At 44.0% G+C, this 18,948-nt stretch overlaps 1 protein-coding gene across 1 annotated transcript; it reads left to right on the top strand.

The window, feature by feature from the left end:
- The first annotated feature begins 413 nt into the window (after window positions 1-413).
- LOC127914395 (zinc finger protein OZF-like) lies at window positions 414-3,634 on the top strand. The gene is made up of 2 exons (XM_052490232.1): window positions 414-1,025; window positions 2,489-3,634. The coding sequence occupies exons 1-2, from the start codon at window positions 683-685 to the stop codon at window positions 3,514-3,516; spliced, it is 1,371 nt and encodes a 456-aa protein (XP_052346192.1). The 5' UTR covers window positions 414-682; the 3' UTR covers window positions 3,517-3,634.
- The last annotated feature ends 15,314 nt before the right edge of the window (window positions 3,635-18,948 follow it).

Below are 18,948 nucleotides of genomic sequence, written 5' to 3'. Positions count from 1 at the left end.
ATATACATCTACATTATATATTGTTACACCTTGTAGGAGCAGTATCGACCTAGTCTGTTCATTATATACATCTACATTATATATTGTTACACCTTGTAGGAGCAGTATCGACCTAGTCTGTTCATTATATACATCTACATTATATATTGTTACACCTTGTAGGAGCAGTATCAACCTACATTAGCTGGCTACTTATTTAGATGTTGTTTGACTTAATGAAACTGCCTTAAATGAGCTCTAGTAAACATTTTTTTATTCACACTAATCAATCAACACATTCCATTCTTTGTATGTCTCAAAATAATAGTATTATTTAATTAAATCCATTTAAAAAGAATCTTTGTCTGAAAATAAAATATGATCCTCAACTGCGTTTCCCCTCCAGTCAGCAGGCGGCGATGTGCGTCTTTCTGGCGACACCTGCCAGCGTGACGTGTAATCTCGTGGAAGGTTCTTCAGAAATAGCTCGTCAACCACCTTGGTAGCTTGCAAGCCAACATAGCCGAAAGATTCAAGCTAATTATACGCTTTCGGTGTATATTAGATACTGTGTTTTAGACACACTTCTGTCGTATCTAACCTATTTAATTTCATATTACGTTATTTTATATTAGTCAGCTATAGTAGCTGGCTGGTTAAGTTAGCACTAGCCGCTAATGCTAGCTAGCTAACATCCCTGACCATGAGCTCCCTAAACTACTCCCCTCCTGTTAAAGAAGAGGTCTGCTGGACGGAGAAAGAAGCTCTGGGGCTGAACATTGTTGTGAAAGAGGAGAAGGAAGAGGAGGATGTCACAGTTAAAAAAGAAGTAGAGGTTGAGGCTGTTACAGTGAAAGAAGAAGAGAAAGACGTTACTGTGAAAGAAGAGAAAGACACGTTCAGAGTGAAAGAGGAGGAGGATGTTACTGTAAAAGAAGAGGAGGAAGAGAAAGAGGAGGATGCCGTTTTTGGAGTGAAGATGGAAGGGGAGATTACTGTCACATTGAGAGATGAAGAGGAGGAGATGGGAGAACTGATTAACACCAGTAAGTACCGCCTTAAATTTGTTTTTAACTTTGGATATTCGGAGTTGGCCCGTCAATACCTCTTCAACGGAGGGCCCTAGTATGAAGTCTAGAATCAGACGACGTAGAGAGCAAGCTACCCCTTGTTTTCTCCTTTCCGTTTCCAAAAATTGACTTAACATATATATTTGAGAAGGGTCTATCTGCTGACCGCAGACTGGGGTGATGACTGCTGACCCACGACATGTAGTGATTTTCGTGTGGTGATGTTTTAATACACACCGAGCCCCCAATAGTGCCATGCGAGAGTTGGGTTGGCTACACCAAAGATTGTGGATATACTGACAAGATGTCTCTCTGCCCTAACAAGGGGAGTCGTTGTCCACAAAGTGGCCAAGTGGGTTGTCTAGCTCCCACCTATCCTTTCTTTGGATTGGTGGATACATGTTCTTATTGTACTTCAACCGCCTGTATTCAATGGAGAGAGATGCTAAGCTACTAGCATGAATATGCATAGTGATCTGGAGGCAACTCCTATAATGTTTTTTATCAGAGTTGCCGGGGTGGCAGATAGCCTAGTGATTCGACCTTTGGGCCAGGAACAGAAAGGTTGCAAGATCGAATCCCCGAGCTGACAAGGTAAAAATCTGTCGTTCTGCCCCTGAACAAGGCAGGTAACCCACTGTTCCTAAACCGTCATTGAGATTAAGAATTTGTTCTTGACTGATTTGCCTAGTAAAATAAAGGTTAAAAAAAAATGTTACGTAACAACTGTGGGAGAAAGATGTACATATAGGGAGGAACATAATACTGTAACACAAGAGAAAGATACACTTAGAGTGCATTTGCCATTCTGGTAAAATGCATTGTTTATTGTATAGGACAGGAGGCCAGAGTAAGGCCGTGAGAGCATAGGACAGCTGGACAAACCAAGGTCAGAGGGACATACAAAGGAGGGGGTCAGCCAAATGACCAACTGATGGACTATAGACATAGGCCATATATTTTTAGGACATGAAGATGCTGAAGGAATGTCAGAAGAGACACATAGTCTACGAGTCCTAATAAGGACAGACATCAGGAGATCTGCATGGAGGAATGGGCCAAAATACCAGCAACAGTGTGTGAAAACCTTGTGAAGACTTACAGAAAACATTTGACCTCTGTCATTGCCAACAAAGGGTACATAACAAAGTATTGAGATACACTTTTGTTATTGACCAAATACTTATTTTACACCATAATTTGCAGAAAGATTAATTAAAAATCCTACAATGTGATTTTCTGGATTTTTTAAAATCATTTTGTCTGTCATAGTTGAAGTGTACCTACGATGAACATTACAGGCCTCTCTCATCTTTTTAAGTGGGAGAACTTGCACAATTTGTACTTTTTTGCCCCACTGTATATGTTTCACAAGTTTGGTCACACAGTACAGCACAGTAGACAACTAAGTAACTAGATAATCTGTTTGTCTTTGACAGGAGAGAAACCAGACTCTCCCTCTGACAACGGAAAGAGTCCTTCAGGGAAATCAGACCCAGAGACGCCCAAAGCAAAAGGAGGACATCACTGCTCCCACTGTGGAAAGAGTTTTACCAAGTTAGGGAACCTGCATAGGCATGAGAGGACACACACAGGAGAAAAACCTTTCCAATGCTCCCAGTGTGGAAAGAGTTTTAACGAATTAGGTTACCTATTAATACATAAGAGAATCCACTCTGGAGAGAAGCCTTACCACTGCTCCAAATGTGGAATGACTTTTACCTGGTTAGGGAGTCTGAAATCACACAAGAGAATACACACGGGAGAAAATCCTTTTCAATGTTCCCACTGTGGAAAGAATTTTACCCAGTTAGGGAACCTAAATCGGCACAAGAGGACACACACAGGAGAGAAGCCTTATCACTGTTCCCAGTGTGGAAAGAGTTTTAGGGTTTTAGTGAGCTTGAAACAGCATAAGAGGACACACACAGGAACAAAGCCTTACCAATGCTCCCTGTGTGGAAAGAGTTTTACCCAGTTAAAGTCCATGAAATTACATGAAGGAATACATACAGGAGAGAAGCCTTATCAATGTTCCCAGTGTGGAAAGAATTTTATGGGTTTAGTGAACTTGAAACAGCATGAGAGGATACACCCACAAGAAAAGCCCTACCAATGCTCCCTGTGTGGAAAGAGTTTTACCAAGTTAGACGGTCTGACAAGGCATGAGAGGACACACTCAGGAGGGGATAAGCCCTACCACTGCTCCCTGTGTGGAAAGAGTTTTACCAAGTTAGGGGGTCTGACAAGGCATGAGAGGACACACACAGGAGGGGATAAGACCTACCACTGCTCCCACTGTGGAAAGAGATTTAACCGGTTAAGGCATCTGAATAAGCATGAAAGAATACATACACAGGAAGAGAAGACATACCACTGCTCTCAATGTGGAAAGATATTTTCCCAGTCAGAAGACCTGAAATCACATGAGAGAATAGAGAGACTGTGTTCTGACTTGTGTTTTTGACTGAGAATTTGTGTTTTTGTTTGTCACATTAAATCATATTGTTTAAATGAAAATCTGATCAAGAAAATAGGCCTGTTTTTGTTTTTTCATCTTGATCATGTCTAAAATCAAATGAAATATTTTAAAATGTGTATTTCGTTTTCATTATGAGTTTTGATTGAAGTATAAACCCTCTGTTGTTCATGATATGATTTGGATATTGTTAAATGTAAATGATTATATAAGGAAGTAAGTAGCCTTGGCTTGTAGCTGTTTCTGTAATGTGAGGCAGCTTGATGTACAAGCACTTCACCTGGACAAGACAATAGTCTATTAAGTTATTATATAGATTATTGAATTTAGCTATTCTTCACTCCAACCTTGAATTTGATTTGATATATGATTTGGATAATGCTAAATTACTTTGATTGGATACAGCTTCAGCCAAATATATTGGCACCCTTACACTAAGAAATAATTCCCTATTTCTTCTCAAATCAGTTGAAATTGATGGTGGTCTGGTACCACTACTATACTGTGATGGTCTCCACACCTTGTTATTGTACTAGCTCCACTACTATACTATGATGGTCTCCACACCTTGTTATTGTACTAGCTCCACTACTATACTATGATGGTCTCCACATCTTGTCATCAAATGTATCTTTATAAAGCCCTTTTTACATCAGCCGATGTCACAAAGTGATGTACAGAAACTCAGCCTAAAATCCCAAACAGCAATGCAGATATAGATGCACGGTGGCTTCCCATTTAAGGTTCCACCAGCCACCTGTAGTTGGGAGGTAGTTCTGTAGTTGTATCTAGCCAGACTAGAAGGGTTCATGTAGATTGTTGGTAGAGAGGTAGTTCTGTAGTTGTTTACAGCCAGACTGGAAGGGTTCATGTAGATTGTTGGTAGAGACGTAGTTCTGTAGTATCGAGCCAGACTAGAAGGGTTCATGCAGATTTTTCAAGGTTGGTTTGATGGAGGCAGTTTTAAGGGAATTATTCACAGTGCCTGAATTAAGAAAGTGTTTAGTGATTTATGATTGTATGAGTCCTGTGGGAACAGGGTCCAAGGGGCAGGTAGTTGACCTCATATTATGGACCATTTCAGAGACAGATGTTGGGGTTTTCAATGAGAATGTGGTGAAACTGCAGCTGGGAGGCTCAGTGTGAAGCAGAGGGACATGTCTGAATAAAGGGGTAGATTGTACAGTGAAGCTGCAGTTGGGAGGCTCAGTGTGAAGCAGAGAGACAGGTCTGAATCAAGGGGTAGATTGGACAGTGAAGTAAATGCTCTTTATTGTGGATGTGGTGATTTGAAAAATGGTTGAACTAATTTCTTTACTACATAAAATATATTTCTGGGGCTCCCGTCACCATTTGAAATGAGATTGGTAAAGTACAACTTGTGTTCAGTGCCACTTTGTATGCAGTCTGGTGATATACCAGGGACTGGGGATGCAGTTAGGTTTGTATGCAGTCTAATGATACACCAGGGACTGGGGATGCAATTAGGTTTGTATGCAGTCTGGTGATGTACGAGGGCCTGGGGATGCACAGTTAGGTTTGTATGCAGTCTGGTGATGTACGAGGGCCTGGGGATGCACAGTTAGGTTTGTATGCAGTCTGGTGATGTACCAGGGCCTGGGGATGCAGTTAGGTTTGTATGCAGTCTGGTGATGTACGAGGGCCTGGGGATGCACAGTTAGGTTTGTATGCAGTCTGGTGATGTACCAGGGCCTGGGGATGCACAGTTAGCTTTGTTTTCCTCGAGGTCTTCTCCAGTTTGCTCCCAGCAGCATTCATAGAACGTAGATCACTGTTAAACTAGGCTGCAGAGCGTTTGTTTGACTGAATGAATATGACATTGCCTTAAATGCAGCATTAGATGTAAAGTTTACATTCTCATTCATTACAAATCTTCACTAATCAATCAACACATGCTTTCATTTCAACGTATCAATATAATATTATTAAATGAAATACATTTTAAAAATACCTTTTTTTGTCATACTTCTGTTCTATAGCTAGTTGCCCCATTTATTTTCATATTTATGTTGTTAGTCAGGCAGATGTTTTAAATTTGCCTATTGCTAGGCTATTCGCTAATGCTAACTAGCTAGCTAACATCCCGACCATGAGTTCACTAAGCTACTCTCCTGATAAAGAAGAGGAGGTCTGTTGGACGGAGAAAGAAACTCTGGTGAAAGAGGAGGAGGAAGAGAAGGATGTTACAATACAAAAACAAGTAGAGGGCGAGGCTGTTACTGTGAAAGAAGAAGAAAAAGTGAAAGAGGACTAAGAAGGTGTTCCAATAAAAGAACAGGGAAGATAACTCACATCGAAAGAGGAGGAGGAGGCGACAAAGGATCTAATTAACAACCGTAAGTACTATCTTGGAAACGGGCACAAACTGTCTGCAGTTGTCTAACTAATGTAGGTTTAAACTGTAAGTCCTGCTCTTTATTATGTTGTTTATAATGTAGGAATTGATGAAGCTAAACTGTAACGTGTGTATACCATCAAAGAGCGGGCCACCAACAAAACGCATTAATCATGCATCCAATATATTATTTTAGTTAAATACTGTAGTCCACAATATCTATTATTATAGTGGTCTCTACAGCTTAAAAACGTCCCTAATAGAGAGAGAGAGATAGGATACGGCATGGGTCAAAATGATTGATTGATGACCTTACGTCATGATGAAGTGTACATGTCTGAATATGGGCCTCCGGCCCGCCCCTGTTCCTGTGTTCACGTGTTAGAGGGTGTGTGTTATTTTATAGCTTTATGTTATGCTTTGAAGTAGGGTTGTTGTTTGATGTCTAGGGGGCTGGTTGAATTGAATTTTTGCGACCGTACACCCAGTTTTTATCTCCCTTATGGTTGTTATCTATGAAGCAGGAATGTCCAGGCTTATGTATCTGGGGCCTAGGCTTTATAGATGTCCAGAACAAGCCATTTTTTAAGACCTGAATATTAAACATCTAAAATATGTCTACAAGGGAATTCTCGGAGTGCTCTGTAGCTCATGTCATGAACCCAACGCCAAAAGCTTGGAGGATATTTTTGTATCTACCATGACATTCAAGGGGGAAAAGTGGTCTGCAGAAGGATCCAATTGTGCACTACTCTTTCTAAAACATTTTAGAAAACCACAGTACCGAAACTTTATGTTTATAGCGCACAATGCTAGAGCCTACGACTCTTACCTTCTTCTGAACCCCTTGATACAGCAAGGCGTGGCCCCCAGGGTCATCGCGCAAGGTAGTAAAATCTTGTGTTTTGTAGATCCAGCCTTCAACCAGAGATACATTGACAGTTTAAGCTTCTTACCCATGAGATTGGCTCAAATGCCAGAGGCCTTGGTTTTTGAAAACTCTGTGAAAGGCTGGTTCCCCCACTTCTTCACATCTGAGGAGAATCTACATTATATCGGATCATATCCCAGCCCAGAAATGTATGGGTGTGATCAAATGTCCCCCAAAGAGCATGAGAGATTCATGATTTGGTATGAGACAGTAAGACATGGCACCTTTGATTTCCATAAAGAGATGGAATCATACTGTGACAATGATGTGGTTATACTTCATGAAGGATGCCTCAGATTCAGAGAAGAGGTCATCAAAGATGCAGGTATTGACCCATGGAGTTGTACAACGATTGCATCGGCATGCATGAAAACATACCGTACACACTATCTCTATAGCGATCCCCTCGCCTGATAACTACCGACGCCAATTCAAGGCATACTCTAGTGGGTCCATTCAATGGCTAGAGTATATGGCCCAGGATAAAGACATTTTTATTCAACATGCTTTGAATCGAGGGGAGAAGGCATTTGGCTCTTACCATGTAGATGGCTACACCCAGATTGACGGGGTTGAGACCGTGTATGAGTACAATGGTTGTTTCTTCCATGGTTGCAAATCTTGCTTTGTGCCCCAGAACATGTGTGTCCTAACCCAAAAGACTTTTGGGGAAATGTACCAAGAGTTTCAAGACAAAGTTGCTTCTTTACAGGCTACTTATGGCCTAAAAGTGGTTGTTTTGTGGGAGCACGAATGGACAGCCCTCAAAAGTCTGATCCTCATGTTCAAGCATTCCTTTCCAGCTTTGACACCCCAGAACCACTGGAGCCAAGACAGGCCTTGTATGGCGGCCGTATCAATGCTTTGACATTGAGGTATGTAGCGCAACCCGACGAGACAATAGGCTATGTGGATTTTACATCCCTTTATCCGCATGTAATGAGTTCCTCATGCTATCCTATAGGTCATCCTGAAATTATTCATCGTGATTTTGACTTACCTCAAAACTATTTTGGTCTGATCAAAGCAACAGTCTACCCTCCAAGGGGTTTGTTTATACCTGTGTTGCCTTACAGGGGCCCTCAAGGAAAACCTTTCTTTCCCCTTTGTCGCACCTGCAGTGAAAACATACAACAAACCCCATGTGATCACACCGATCAAGAAAGAGCACTGACAGGTGTACATTTAAGTCATTTAGCAGACGCTCTTATCCAGAGCGACTTACAAATTGGTGCATTCACCTTATGACATCCAGTGGAACAGCCACTTTACAATAGTGCATCTAAATCTTTTAGGGGGGTGAGACCTTAAAGAGGTGGGGTTTCAGGTGTCTCCGGAAGGTGACACACAATACCCCATAATGACAAATCAAAAACAGTAAAAAAAAACACACTGCTCAAAAAAATAAAGGGAACACTAAAATAACACATCCTAGATCTGAATGAATGAAATATTATTATTAAAAACTTTCTTTACATAGTTGAATGTGCTGACAACAAGATCACACAAAAATTATCAATGGAAATCAAATGTATCAACCCATGGAGGTCTGGATTTGGAGTCACACTCAAAATTAAAGTGGAAAACCACACTACAGGCTGATCCAACTTTGATGTAATGTCCTTAAGTCAAAATGAGGCTCAGTAGTGTGTGTGGCCTCCACGTGCCTGTATGACCTCCCTACAATGCCTCGGCATGCTCCCGATGAGGTGGCGGATGGTCTCCTGAGGGAGACCTGGACTAAAGCATCCGCCAACTCCTGGAAAGTCTGTGGTGCAACTGTTAGTGGATGGAGCGAGACATGATGTCCCAGATGTGCTCAAATGGATTCAGGTCCGGGGAACGGGCGGGCCAGTCCATAGCATCAATGCCTTCCTCTTGCAGGAACTGCTGACACACTCCGGCCACATGAGGTCTAGCATTGTCTTGCATTAGGAGGAACCCAGGGCCAACCGCACCAGCATATGGTCTCACAAGGGGTCTGAGGATCTCATCTCGGTACCTAATGGCAGTCAGGCTACCTCTGGCGAGCACATGGAGGGCTGTGCGGCTCCCCAAAGAAATGCCCCACACCATGACTGACCCACCGCCAAACCAGTCATGCTGGAGGTTGCAGGCAGCAGAACGTTCTCCACGATGTCTCCAGACTCTGTCACGTCTGTCACATGTGCTCAGTGTGAACCTGCTTTCATCTGTGAAGAGCACAGGGTGCCAGTGGCGAATTTGACAATCTTGGTGTTCTCTGGCAAATGCCAAACGTCCTGCACGGTGTTTGGCTGTACGCACAACCCCACCTGTGGACGTCGGGCCCTCATACCACCCTCATGGAGTCTGTTTCTGACCGTTTGAGCAGACACATGCACATTTGTGGCCTGCTGGAGGTCATTTTGCAGGGCTCTGGCAGTGCTCCTCCTGCTCCTCCTTGTACAAAGGCGGAGGTAGCGGTCCTGCTGCTGGGTTGTTGCCCTCCTACGGCCTCCCCCACGTCTCCTGGTAGCGCCTCCATGCTCTGGACACTACGCTGACATACACAGCAAACCTTCTTGCCACAGCTCGCATTGATGTGCCATCCTGGATGAGCTGCACTACCTGAGCCACTTGTGTGGGTTGTAGACTCCGTCTCATGCTACCACTAGAGTGAAAGCACCGCCAGCATTCAAACGTGACCAAAACATCCGCCAGGAAGCATAGGAACTGAGAAGTGGTCTGTGGTTATCATCTGCAGAACCACTCCTTTATGGAGTATGGGTCACAGCTGAATTCTCTAAGGCTTTAGAGATGGGGTATCGTGTGGCCAAAATCTTTGAAGTATGGAACTTTTCAAAGAAATCAGACACTTTTTAAAGAGTACATCAAGACCTTCTTGAGATGTAAGCAAATGGCTTCAGGCTATCCTGCATCGGTCACAGATCAAGAGAGTAAAGACAGGTACATTCAAGACTATCATGACAGAGAAGGCATCCTTCTTGACCCTGACAGAATAGAGGTCAACAAAACCAAACGAAATGTGTCGAAATTGTACTTAAATTCGCTTTGGGGCAAATTAGCGCAGAGGTGTAATATGCTAACAACGTCGATTATTAAAGACCCTGAAGAATTTTTGGAATTCATTTTTTCGGACCAATACGAAATTTCACATTTTTCATTCTTGAGTCAAGACATTGCCTTGGTGCAATGGCGACGTAACAAGAAGTGGGTTCTACCCCCGGGTAATGTAAATGTGTTTCTTGCCGCATTTACCACGGCCTATGGCCGACTTGAACTGTACAAGCTCATGGAGCAGCTTCAGAGGTGGGTACTTTACCACGATACAGACTCTGTGGTCTATGTAAGCAAACCAGGGGATTGGAGCCCCCCACTCAGCAACTATCTGGTTGGCTTAACGAGCAAACTCGCAGAGGGTGACCATATCACAGAATGGTCATCCTGTGGGCCCAAAAGCTATGCTTTTAGAACGCTAAAGAATCACGTGGTATTGAAAGCCAAAGGAGTGACTCAAAACTATGAAAATGCCCAGCGTGTAAACTTGGAATCAATCACACGCTTGGTCGAGGGGTTCCTATATGACAGGAATAGTGAAAAGATTGTTAGGAATAAAAAGGGCTTCCATCTGAGGAATGCCCCACTCATTAAAAGATTCAGGGTTGTCTATGACAAGAGAGTGCTTTTGCCTGACGGGGCCACATTGCCCTATGGCTACTGACTTATGCTACAGGCCGCAGTGTGTCAGGTGTGACTCAAAACAACTATGAAAAAAATACCCCTTGTGTAAAAACTAGGAATCAATCACACACTTGTTTGAGGGGGTTCCTAAATGACAGGAATAGTGACTTTGAGATTTAGGAGCTCCTACAAAAGATTGTTGGGTATAATAAAGGGCTTCCATCTGAGGAAGGCCCCACTTACTAAAAGATTCAGGGTTGTCTGACAAGAGACTGCTTTTGCCTGACTGGACCACATTACCCCTTTGGCTGCTGACTTATGCTACAAGCTACAGGGGTCTTAAAGCTTAAGATATAATGACTGCTGTAGAAGGTTTTGACCCCCGGTTGCAACTACCATTTTCGGCCTTAATCGCAGGGCCTTCGAATAGTGGTAAAACGTGTTTTGTAAAAAGTATTTTAGAGAATTCTGAACATGTGTTATCTCAAAAGCCTGATAATGTTGTGTGGTGTTATTCATGTTATCAACCTCTGTATGATGAATTGTTGAAGACAATAAAAATCAAGTTTGTTGAAGGAATACCTGATACCCTGTCTGATGATGAACTTTTACCTCCTCATAAAAACAATCTGTTGGTTTTGGACGATATGCTATTTGCAGGTAGCGAACATCCCGAAATTGCCCGAGCGTTTACCCAATATACTCATCACAGAAACCTGTCCGTGCTTTACTTGGTGCAGAATGTGTTTGACCAAGGTAAAAATAGCCGCACCATCAGTTTGAACTCCAATTACATGGTTTTGTTCAAAAATCCTAGAGACAAACTACAAATTAACACTCAGCAGATGTACCCGGGAAGGAAATCCTACTTTATGGAGAGCTACGAGGACGCTACCCAAGCGCCATTTTCTTATTTAATCGTGGATTTAAAAGCAAATACTCCAGAACACCTGAGGCTACGGACCGGTCTGTTCCCGTGGGAGTGGCCGGCTGCGTACATTCCTAAAAAAAAAAAGTAGCCTCTATGTCTCTGTGTTTAAAAAGAAACTTGCCCCTCTTGAGAAGCCTAGTTGGGGCTACATCTAATGAACGGAAGGCCATCTTGGGTCACTGTTCTTCAGATCTCATATTATCCCTATGTGAGATTGCTTTGAATCTTCTCAAAGGACGCATTCCACTCACCCTGACACAATTGAAAAAATTAAAGAGACAAAAGACCTCGATCAAGCTCTTTGCCAATAAAAGGGTCAGTCTTCAAAAGAAACGACATAGCATACAACAGTCTGGCAGTTTTATTCTACCTTTACTAAGTATAGCCGTGCCCTTCATCACCAGCCTTATTGCAGCCCGACGTGGTGGTTGAACACATAGGGTGATGGCCAATAAAATGTATCTGGTGCCACAACAAGAGTTGGATAGACTTAAAAAAACAAGTGCAGGGGCCCCCGAAAATATCAGACAAAAAGCGGGAAATGATTTGGATACGGCCATGAAGGATATTTTGAATCAAAAAGGATTGAACCCCTATGATAAGGTCCAAAAATACACAAACCTCTTGCAAAGGTATTTGTCCTTGGTGAAACAAGGGGAGAGAGAGACAGGCCATTTAACTATTTCCCTACAGGACCCTTTAAAAGATGACGAGCCTCGCGAGAGCCACGCCCCTGTAATGCCTGTACCTGCGAGCTTAACGTCTGAAGATCAAATTCCTGTTGAAGATAAAGTTATGCATGACTTGTTAACCCATGTTCCGGCACGTAACAGGAAAAATGTTAGCTACATTATGAACAAGCTAAAAGACTCAAATGGGGCAGCTACTTGGAACGACAAAGGAGAGTTTATCCTTCAGGGGGCGGTTGTCAAGGGTTCACATATACTTGACTTGCTGATGACCGCAGACCTCCAGGGTGGCTTCAGTTTCTTAAGGCCCTGGCCATCCTCAACATACCCCTCTCGGGTGTACCCAACTATAAGATTTGGCAACAGATTCACTCTTTAAAACACAAACCTTCACCGAGATACAGCACCCCTAAAGATGCCCCAAAACCCTCGCATCCTTATGAAATGAATGACGATAACCCATTTACCCCACTGAACGCCTCTGGACCTTTCCCTAATCCCGATCTCTCTGGGTGGTTAGCCTTTTGAATGACTTTTGAATGCCTATGATTAAATTCAATAAATTTTATTTAAAAAAATAAGCAATTTAACATTTGTGGCATTCTTGAAACATTTGGCGTGAGCATACGCCTCGATTACACGTTCTTTAAAGGATACACATTTGAACACTTTTGATATTTTCTAACAAAACAAGCTACAACTTTATCATTACTTCTTAAATCATCCTTATAAAGAGACATAACATCTTCAAAAGAAACTCCCGGGCTCTTTGGCATAGGTAGAATACACAGTGTTAACCGCATGTCGTTGAAAGGGTATCTTGCACCTGTTTGATGTTGTAGTATATCTTTGAGCCATTTTTGGTCAGAAATTCTTTAATAGATTTGGGGAAATGTGAAAAACCGGGGGGAAAGCCATAGGAATCAAAAAAAGTTGCGATTTTTCTTCCTCCTTCCTCTTCTAATGTCACAGCTAGCCAATGTTCACCCAATGTTCACCAAACATTGCAGGCCGCACCTTCCATTTCTCCATAGGTAATTCATCACAAGCCAACACTCCGCAAAATTGTTTTCCAATCATTCGGCTCATCAGCCCTTCCAACTCTTGGGTATTCATGTCTTTTGCTCAACGATCCTTAATAATAATCTACTAAAACCTGTCTTCGGCTATTCACCTCCAAGATTGAATCAGAGCAGGCATAAACAATCATGCTAACGGTACAGGCTAAAGGTGTACGGAAACGCATTTCCAGCCTGAGGTTACCTTGGGACATCTGGGGATAAATTGAAAGCATACATTGTGTAACCCTCTGCAAAATCATTTCTGTCAATAGGTAAAGAGAGATCTTTTAGATGCCTCCCGGTAGCCAGGAATAGATTGTAAAATTCTCGCACAGATATGATGTTATTAAATTGCGGTTGGAAAGCCTTAGCTGGGACCTGACGTCCGTCCTGACACAGAGCGACATACTCTGCATTGAAGTGTTGAAAATTAAATGGGTTTTTATTTAAGCTGCCCGTATTGGAGGCGTGATCAACCAAACCTATAACCACATATCGCGGTAAAGGGCCTAGAAATAGGTTTTCTTGACTGCAGATTCTGCTGCCCACAGGTATGTTAAAGGTTTTCATGGTAATTCTTTGGAGAGGGTAAAGGGCATTTCCTTTCAGCAAATCCTGTGAGTGACCCAGACGAACTGCCGGAGATACCGATACTTTTTTAAAAAAAGCGTGGCCCCCAACACTTTTAAGCTAAAGTCCCCATCCGTTGCAGACATTAGGCAAAACTCATCCTTGGCCCTGGTTAATTTTAGTCTTAAATCAACCGCATTTAAGAGTAAACGTTCTTGAAAGACGGACGCATTACTGGGGAGAGTCAGGTAGAAGCCGCTGTGTTCCATTATGCCCTCCGGTGTACACCCGAATGAGGATGTATTTTATCATGCATGGGGGATTAAATTAACCCCTGATGCCTCCACTACATCCTTCTCTAATACCCAGCTGTTGAATTTTAGCGGACAGTTTTTCCAGCGGACCAGCACCCATTTGCGACCTTTCTCTCTCTTTTGATCTAGAATCTCATCTACGTGAAACACCTTGTCTTTACCCACCTTTCCCTTCTGTAATTCCTGCTCATCAAAAGATCCCGTTATAAGTTCCCCGTCATAATCTTTTAATATGTAGACCGGGGGTATGCGCGGCAGACATTCTGTAACCGTGAAAAGCTCATCACTGTATCCTTGCACGTATTTTTTATCGAAAACACCCCTAAACTTTGATATACGTACCAAGTCCCCCACAATAAATTTAAAATGTTTTTTTTTCTTACGGCGAAGAGGGAGCAAACCATACAGATTTTTAAAGACTTGAAAAGAGTTTTCCGAAGAGACTTCGGAGGGTTTCATCCTTATACTTTTATGATAACTATTGTTATACGCAATTACTAAATCTTGAACTATATCTATATATCTATGCATGTTGTGAGCTGTAAAATAGCGCTACATCCGCTCCTTCAGAGTTCGGTTAAAGCGTTCAACCACAGAAGCTTTCAAATCCGATCCTGTAGCAAAATGTACTATATTGTGCTTTTTCATTAGTTTCTGAAAGGTCTTATTAAAGAATTATTTTCCGCCATCGGTCTGCACTTTCTTGGGGGCGCCTCCTTCCTTCAAGATAGAGGCAAATGCCCTGGTCACCTCAGCGCCGCTCTTATTCTTTAAGACCCGGACAAAAGCTATTTTAGAGAAAATATCTATGACCGTTAGCATGTAGCGGTTTCCTTCATTTTTATACATTTACATTTACATTTAAGTCATTTAGCAGATGCTCTTATCCAGAGCGACTTACAAATTGGTGCATTCACCTTATGACATCCAGTGGAACAGTCACTTTACAATAGTGCATCTAAATCTTAAAAGGGGGGTGAGAAGGATTACTTTATCCTATCCTAGGTATTCCTTAAAGAGGTGGGGTTTCAGGTGTCTCCGGAAGGTGGTGATTGACTGTCCTGAGGGAGTTTGTTCCACCATTGGGGGCCAGAGCAGCGAACAGTTTTGACTGGGCTGAGCGGGAACTGTACTTCCTCAGTGGTAGGGAGGCAAGCAGGCCAGAGGTGGATGAACGCAGTGCCCTTGTTTGGGTGTAGGGCCTGATCAGAGCCTGGAGGTACTGAGGTGCCGTTCCCCTCACAGCTCCGTAGGCAAGCACCATGGTCTTGTAGCGGATGCGAGCTTCAACTGGAAGCCAGTGGAGAGAGCGGAGGAGCGGGGTGACGTGAGAGAACTTGGGAAGGTTGAACACCAGACGGGCTGCGGCGTTCTGGATGAGTTGTAGGGGTTTAATGGCACAGGCAGGGAGCCCAGCCAACAGCGAGTTGCAGTAATCCAGACGGGAGATGACAAGTGCCTGGATTAGGACCTGCGCCGCTTCCTGTGTGAGGCAGGGTCGTACTCTGCGGATGTTGTAGAGCATGAACCTACAGGAACGGGCCACCGCCTTGATGTTAGTTGAGAACGACAGGGTGTTGTCCAGGATCACGCCAAGGTTCTTAGCGCTCTGGGAGGAGGACACAATGGAGTTGTCAACCGTGATGGCGAGATCATGGAACGGGCAGTCCTTCCCCGGGAGGAAGAGCAGCTCCGTCTTGCCGAGGTTCAGCTTGAGGTGGTGATCCGTCATCCACACTGATATGTCTGCCAGACATGCAGAGATGCGATTCGCCACCTGGTCATCAGAAGGGGGAAAGGAGAAGATAAATTGTGTGTCGTCTGCATAGCAATGATAGGAGAGACCATGTGAGGTTATGACAGAGCCAAGTGACTTGGTGTATAGCGAGAATAGGAGAGGGCCTAGAACAGAGCCCTGGGGGACACCAGTGGTGAGAGCGCGTGGTGAGGAGACAGATTCTCGCCACGCCACCTGGTAGGAGCGACCTGTCAGGTAGGACTCAATCCAAGCGTGGGCCTCGCCGGAGATGCCCAACTCGGAGGGGTGGAGAGGAGGATCTGATGGTTCACAGTATCGAAGGCAGCCGATAGGTCTAGAAGGATGAGAGCAGAGGAGAGAGAGTTAGCTTTAGCGGTGCGGAGCGCCTCCGTGATACAGAGAAGAGCAGTCTCAGTTGAATGACTAGTCTTGAAACCTGACTGATTTGGATCAAGAAGGTCATTCTGAGAGAGATAGCGGGAGAGCTGGCCAAGGACGGCACGTTCAAGAGTTTTGGAGAGAAAAGAAAGAAGGGATACTGGTCTGTAGTTGTTGACATCGGAGGGATCGAGTGTAGGTTTTTTCAGAAGGGGTGCAACTCTCGCTCTCTTGAAGACAGAAGGGACGTAGCCAGCGGTCAGGGATGAGTTGATGAGCGAGGTGAGGTAAGGGAGAAGGTCTCCGGAAATGGTCTGGAGAAGAGAGGAGGGGATAAGGTCAAGCGGGCAGGTTGTTGGGCGGCCGGCCGTCACAAGACGCGAGATTTCATCTGGAGAGGGGAGAAAGAGGTCAGAGCACAGGGTAGGGCAGTGTGAGCAGAACCAGCGGTGTCGTTTGACTTAGCAAACGAGGATCGGATGTCGTCAACCTTTTTTTCAAAATGGTTGACAAAGTCATCTGCAGAGAGGGAGGAGGGGGGAGGGGGAGGAGGATTCAGGAGGGGGAGAAGGTGGCAAAGAGCTTCCTAGGGTTAGAGGCAGAAGCTTGGAATTTAGAGTGGTAGAAAGTGGCTTTAGCAGCAGAGACAGAAGAGAAAAATGTAGAGAGGAGGGAGCGAAAGGATGCCAGGTCCGCAGGGAGGTGAGTTTTCCTCCATTTCCGCTCGGCTGCCCGGAGCCCTGTTCTGTGAGCTCGCAATGAGTCGTCGAGCCACGGAGCGGGAGGGGAGGACTGAGCCGGCCTGGAGGATAGGGGGCATAGAGAGTCAAAGGATGCAGAAAGGGAGGAGAGGAGGGTTGAGGAGGCAGAATCAGGAGATAGGTTGGAGAAGGTTTGAGCAGAGGGAAGAGATGATAGGATGGAAGAGGAGAGAGTAGCGGGGAGAGAGAGCGAAGGTTGGGACGGCGCGATACCATCCGAGTAGGGGCAGTGTGGGAAGTGTTGGATGAGAGCGAGAGGGAAAAGGATACAAGGTAGTGGTCGGAGACTTGGAGGGGAGTTGCAATGAGGTTAGTGGAAGAACAGCATCTAGTAAAGATGAGGTCGAGCGTATTGCCTGCCTTGTGAGTAGGGGGAAGGTGAGAGGGTGAGGTCAAAAGAGGAGAGGAGTGGAAAGAAGGAGGCAGAGAGGAATGAGTCAAAGGTAGACGTGGGGAGGTTAAAGTCGCCCAGAACTGTGAGAGGTGAGCCGTCCTCAGGAAAGGAGCTTATCAAGGCATCAAGCTCATTGATGAACTCTCCGAGGGAACCTGGAGGGCGATAAATGATAAGGATGTTAAGCTTGAAAGGGCTGGTAACTGTGACAGCATGGAATTCAAAGGAGGCGATAGACAGATGGGTAAGGGGAGAAAGAGAGAATGACCACTTGGGAGAGATGAGGATCCCGGTGCCACCACCCCGCTGACCAGAAGCTCTCGGGGTGTGCGAGAACACGTGGGCGGATGTCTGCATGTCACATAGATCAGCCTGAAACTGGGACAATGGGTGTGTAGAAAAACTCTATTTCTAGGAAAATGTTTTCTCACGGGTTTATGCAAAGTGTGCGCATCTTGTTCGGATAGCCACTCATTGACTTTAGCATCGCTTAACCTGTGACCTGTTTCTTCTGCTAAAGCGCTGTAAACGTTCCTTACCCCCATAAGACCCCGAGTTAGAGGGATTATAATAAATGTTTTTCAAAATCTGCTCTGCCATCCTTCTTGCCTCTCTGAGGTCCAATAACGTTAATGAGCCACTTTCAAATAACAACAACATTTCATTTTCATTTTTGGGATTTTTATTTTTCATGAAAACATTAGGTATTACGTATACAGACAATCCATAATTCGTTGCAGGATACATGCCCCCCCTTTCTCTATGATCGAATCATGTAAAACCTTGTATATTTGGCTTAAACAGGTTTGTTTCGCTGAATTTTTACAACAGACACATCGGCTATAAAAGTATATAAACAACAAATATGATACATGTTACAATTAAAGGGTGTTTCAAACAAATAAAATAAAAGTTAGTCTAGTTCTTCAGAATCACCACCAAGCCGGGTAACCATTTGTGTCCATTGTAGAACCTCGCCAGCATGGCGTACATGATTCATGATTTGGTCCATTTTCAAAACACGCTCTACATTAGCCCCCCGGAATTGGGGGTTTTGTAGAACGCGACATTGTTCACTTTATTTTCAATAATTTGATGCATAACACTTGTAAGTTCTCTCAAAAGAATAAATGTATTTATTCTATCTAACATCGTATACACATAGTTACCCATTGCTCTACATCTAAATAACAAAAATGTCACTCGGGCTCTTGGGGTTTATTGAGCCAGAAAGTCATCACATCAGACACCACAGCCTCCCGGTATTTGTTATCCTTCACCAGGGTGTGTCGGATTTCTTTGAGTTTCCTTCACCAGGGTGTGTCGGATTTCTTTGAGTTTCTCGTGTATGTGAACCGCTTCCTTCAGTTCATGTAGGAACGCCTCGGTTACCCCGTAAACTCTGCGGATAGACGGCACAAGGCCCATAGCCTCCAGGGCTCTGACCAGCGATGGTATAAACCGGCCGGACCAAAGTCTCTTCACCAGCGCCTCAAAATTGTTGAAGAAGTAGTATCTTGGGGGGTCGTATAGGCAGGGATGCCTTCGCTGGCTGGGGTGATTAATCTCACAACCGATGCATTTTTCTCGTATATATTCTCCAATCACCACGT

Source organism: Oncorhynchus keta, chromosome 32, assembly GCF_023373465.1.
Source record: "Oncorhynchus keta strain PuntledgeMale-10-30-2019 chromosome 32, Oket_V2, whole genome shotgun sequence".
Classification (NCBI taxonomy): Eukaryota; Metazoa; Chordata; class Actinopteri; order Salmoniformes; family Salmonidae; genus Oncorhynchus; species Oncorhynchus keta.
This window is presented reverse-complemented; position numbering and strand designations above follow the sequence as displayed.

Excerpts from the sequence above, each read along its gene's own strand:
- LOC127914395 (XM_052490232.1), top strand. The coding sequence starts at position 683 with ATGAGCTCCCTAAACTACTCCCCTCCTGTTAAAGAAGAGGTCTGCTGG. Across the intron at positions 1,026-2,488 it reads GGGAGAACTGATTAACACCA|GAGAGAAACCAGACTCTCCC; the intron begins GTAAGTACCGCC and ends TGTCTTTGACAG.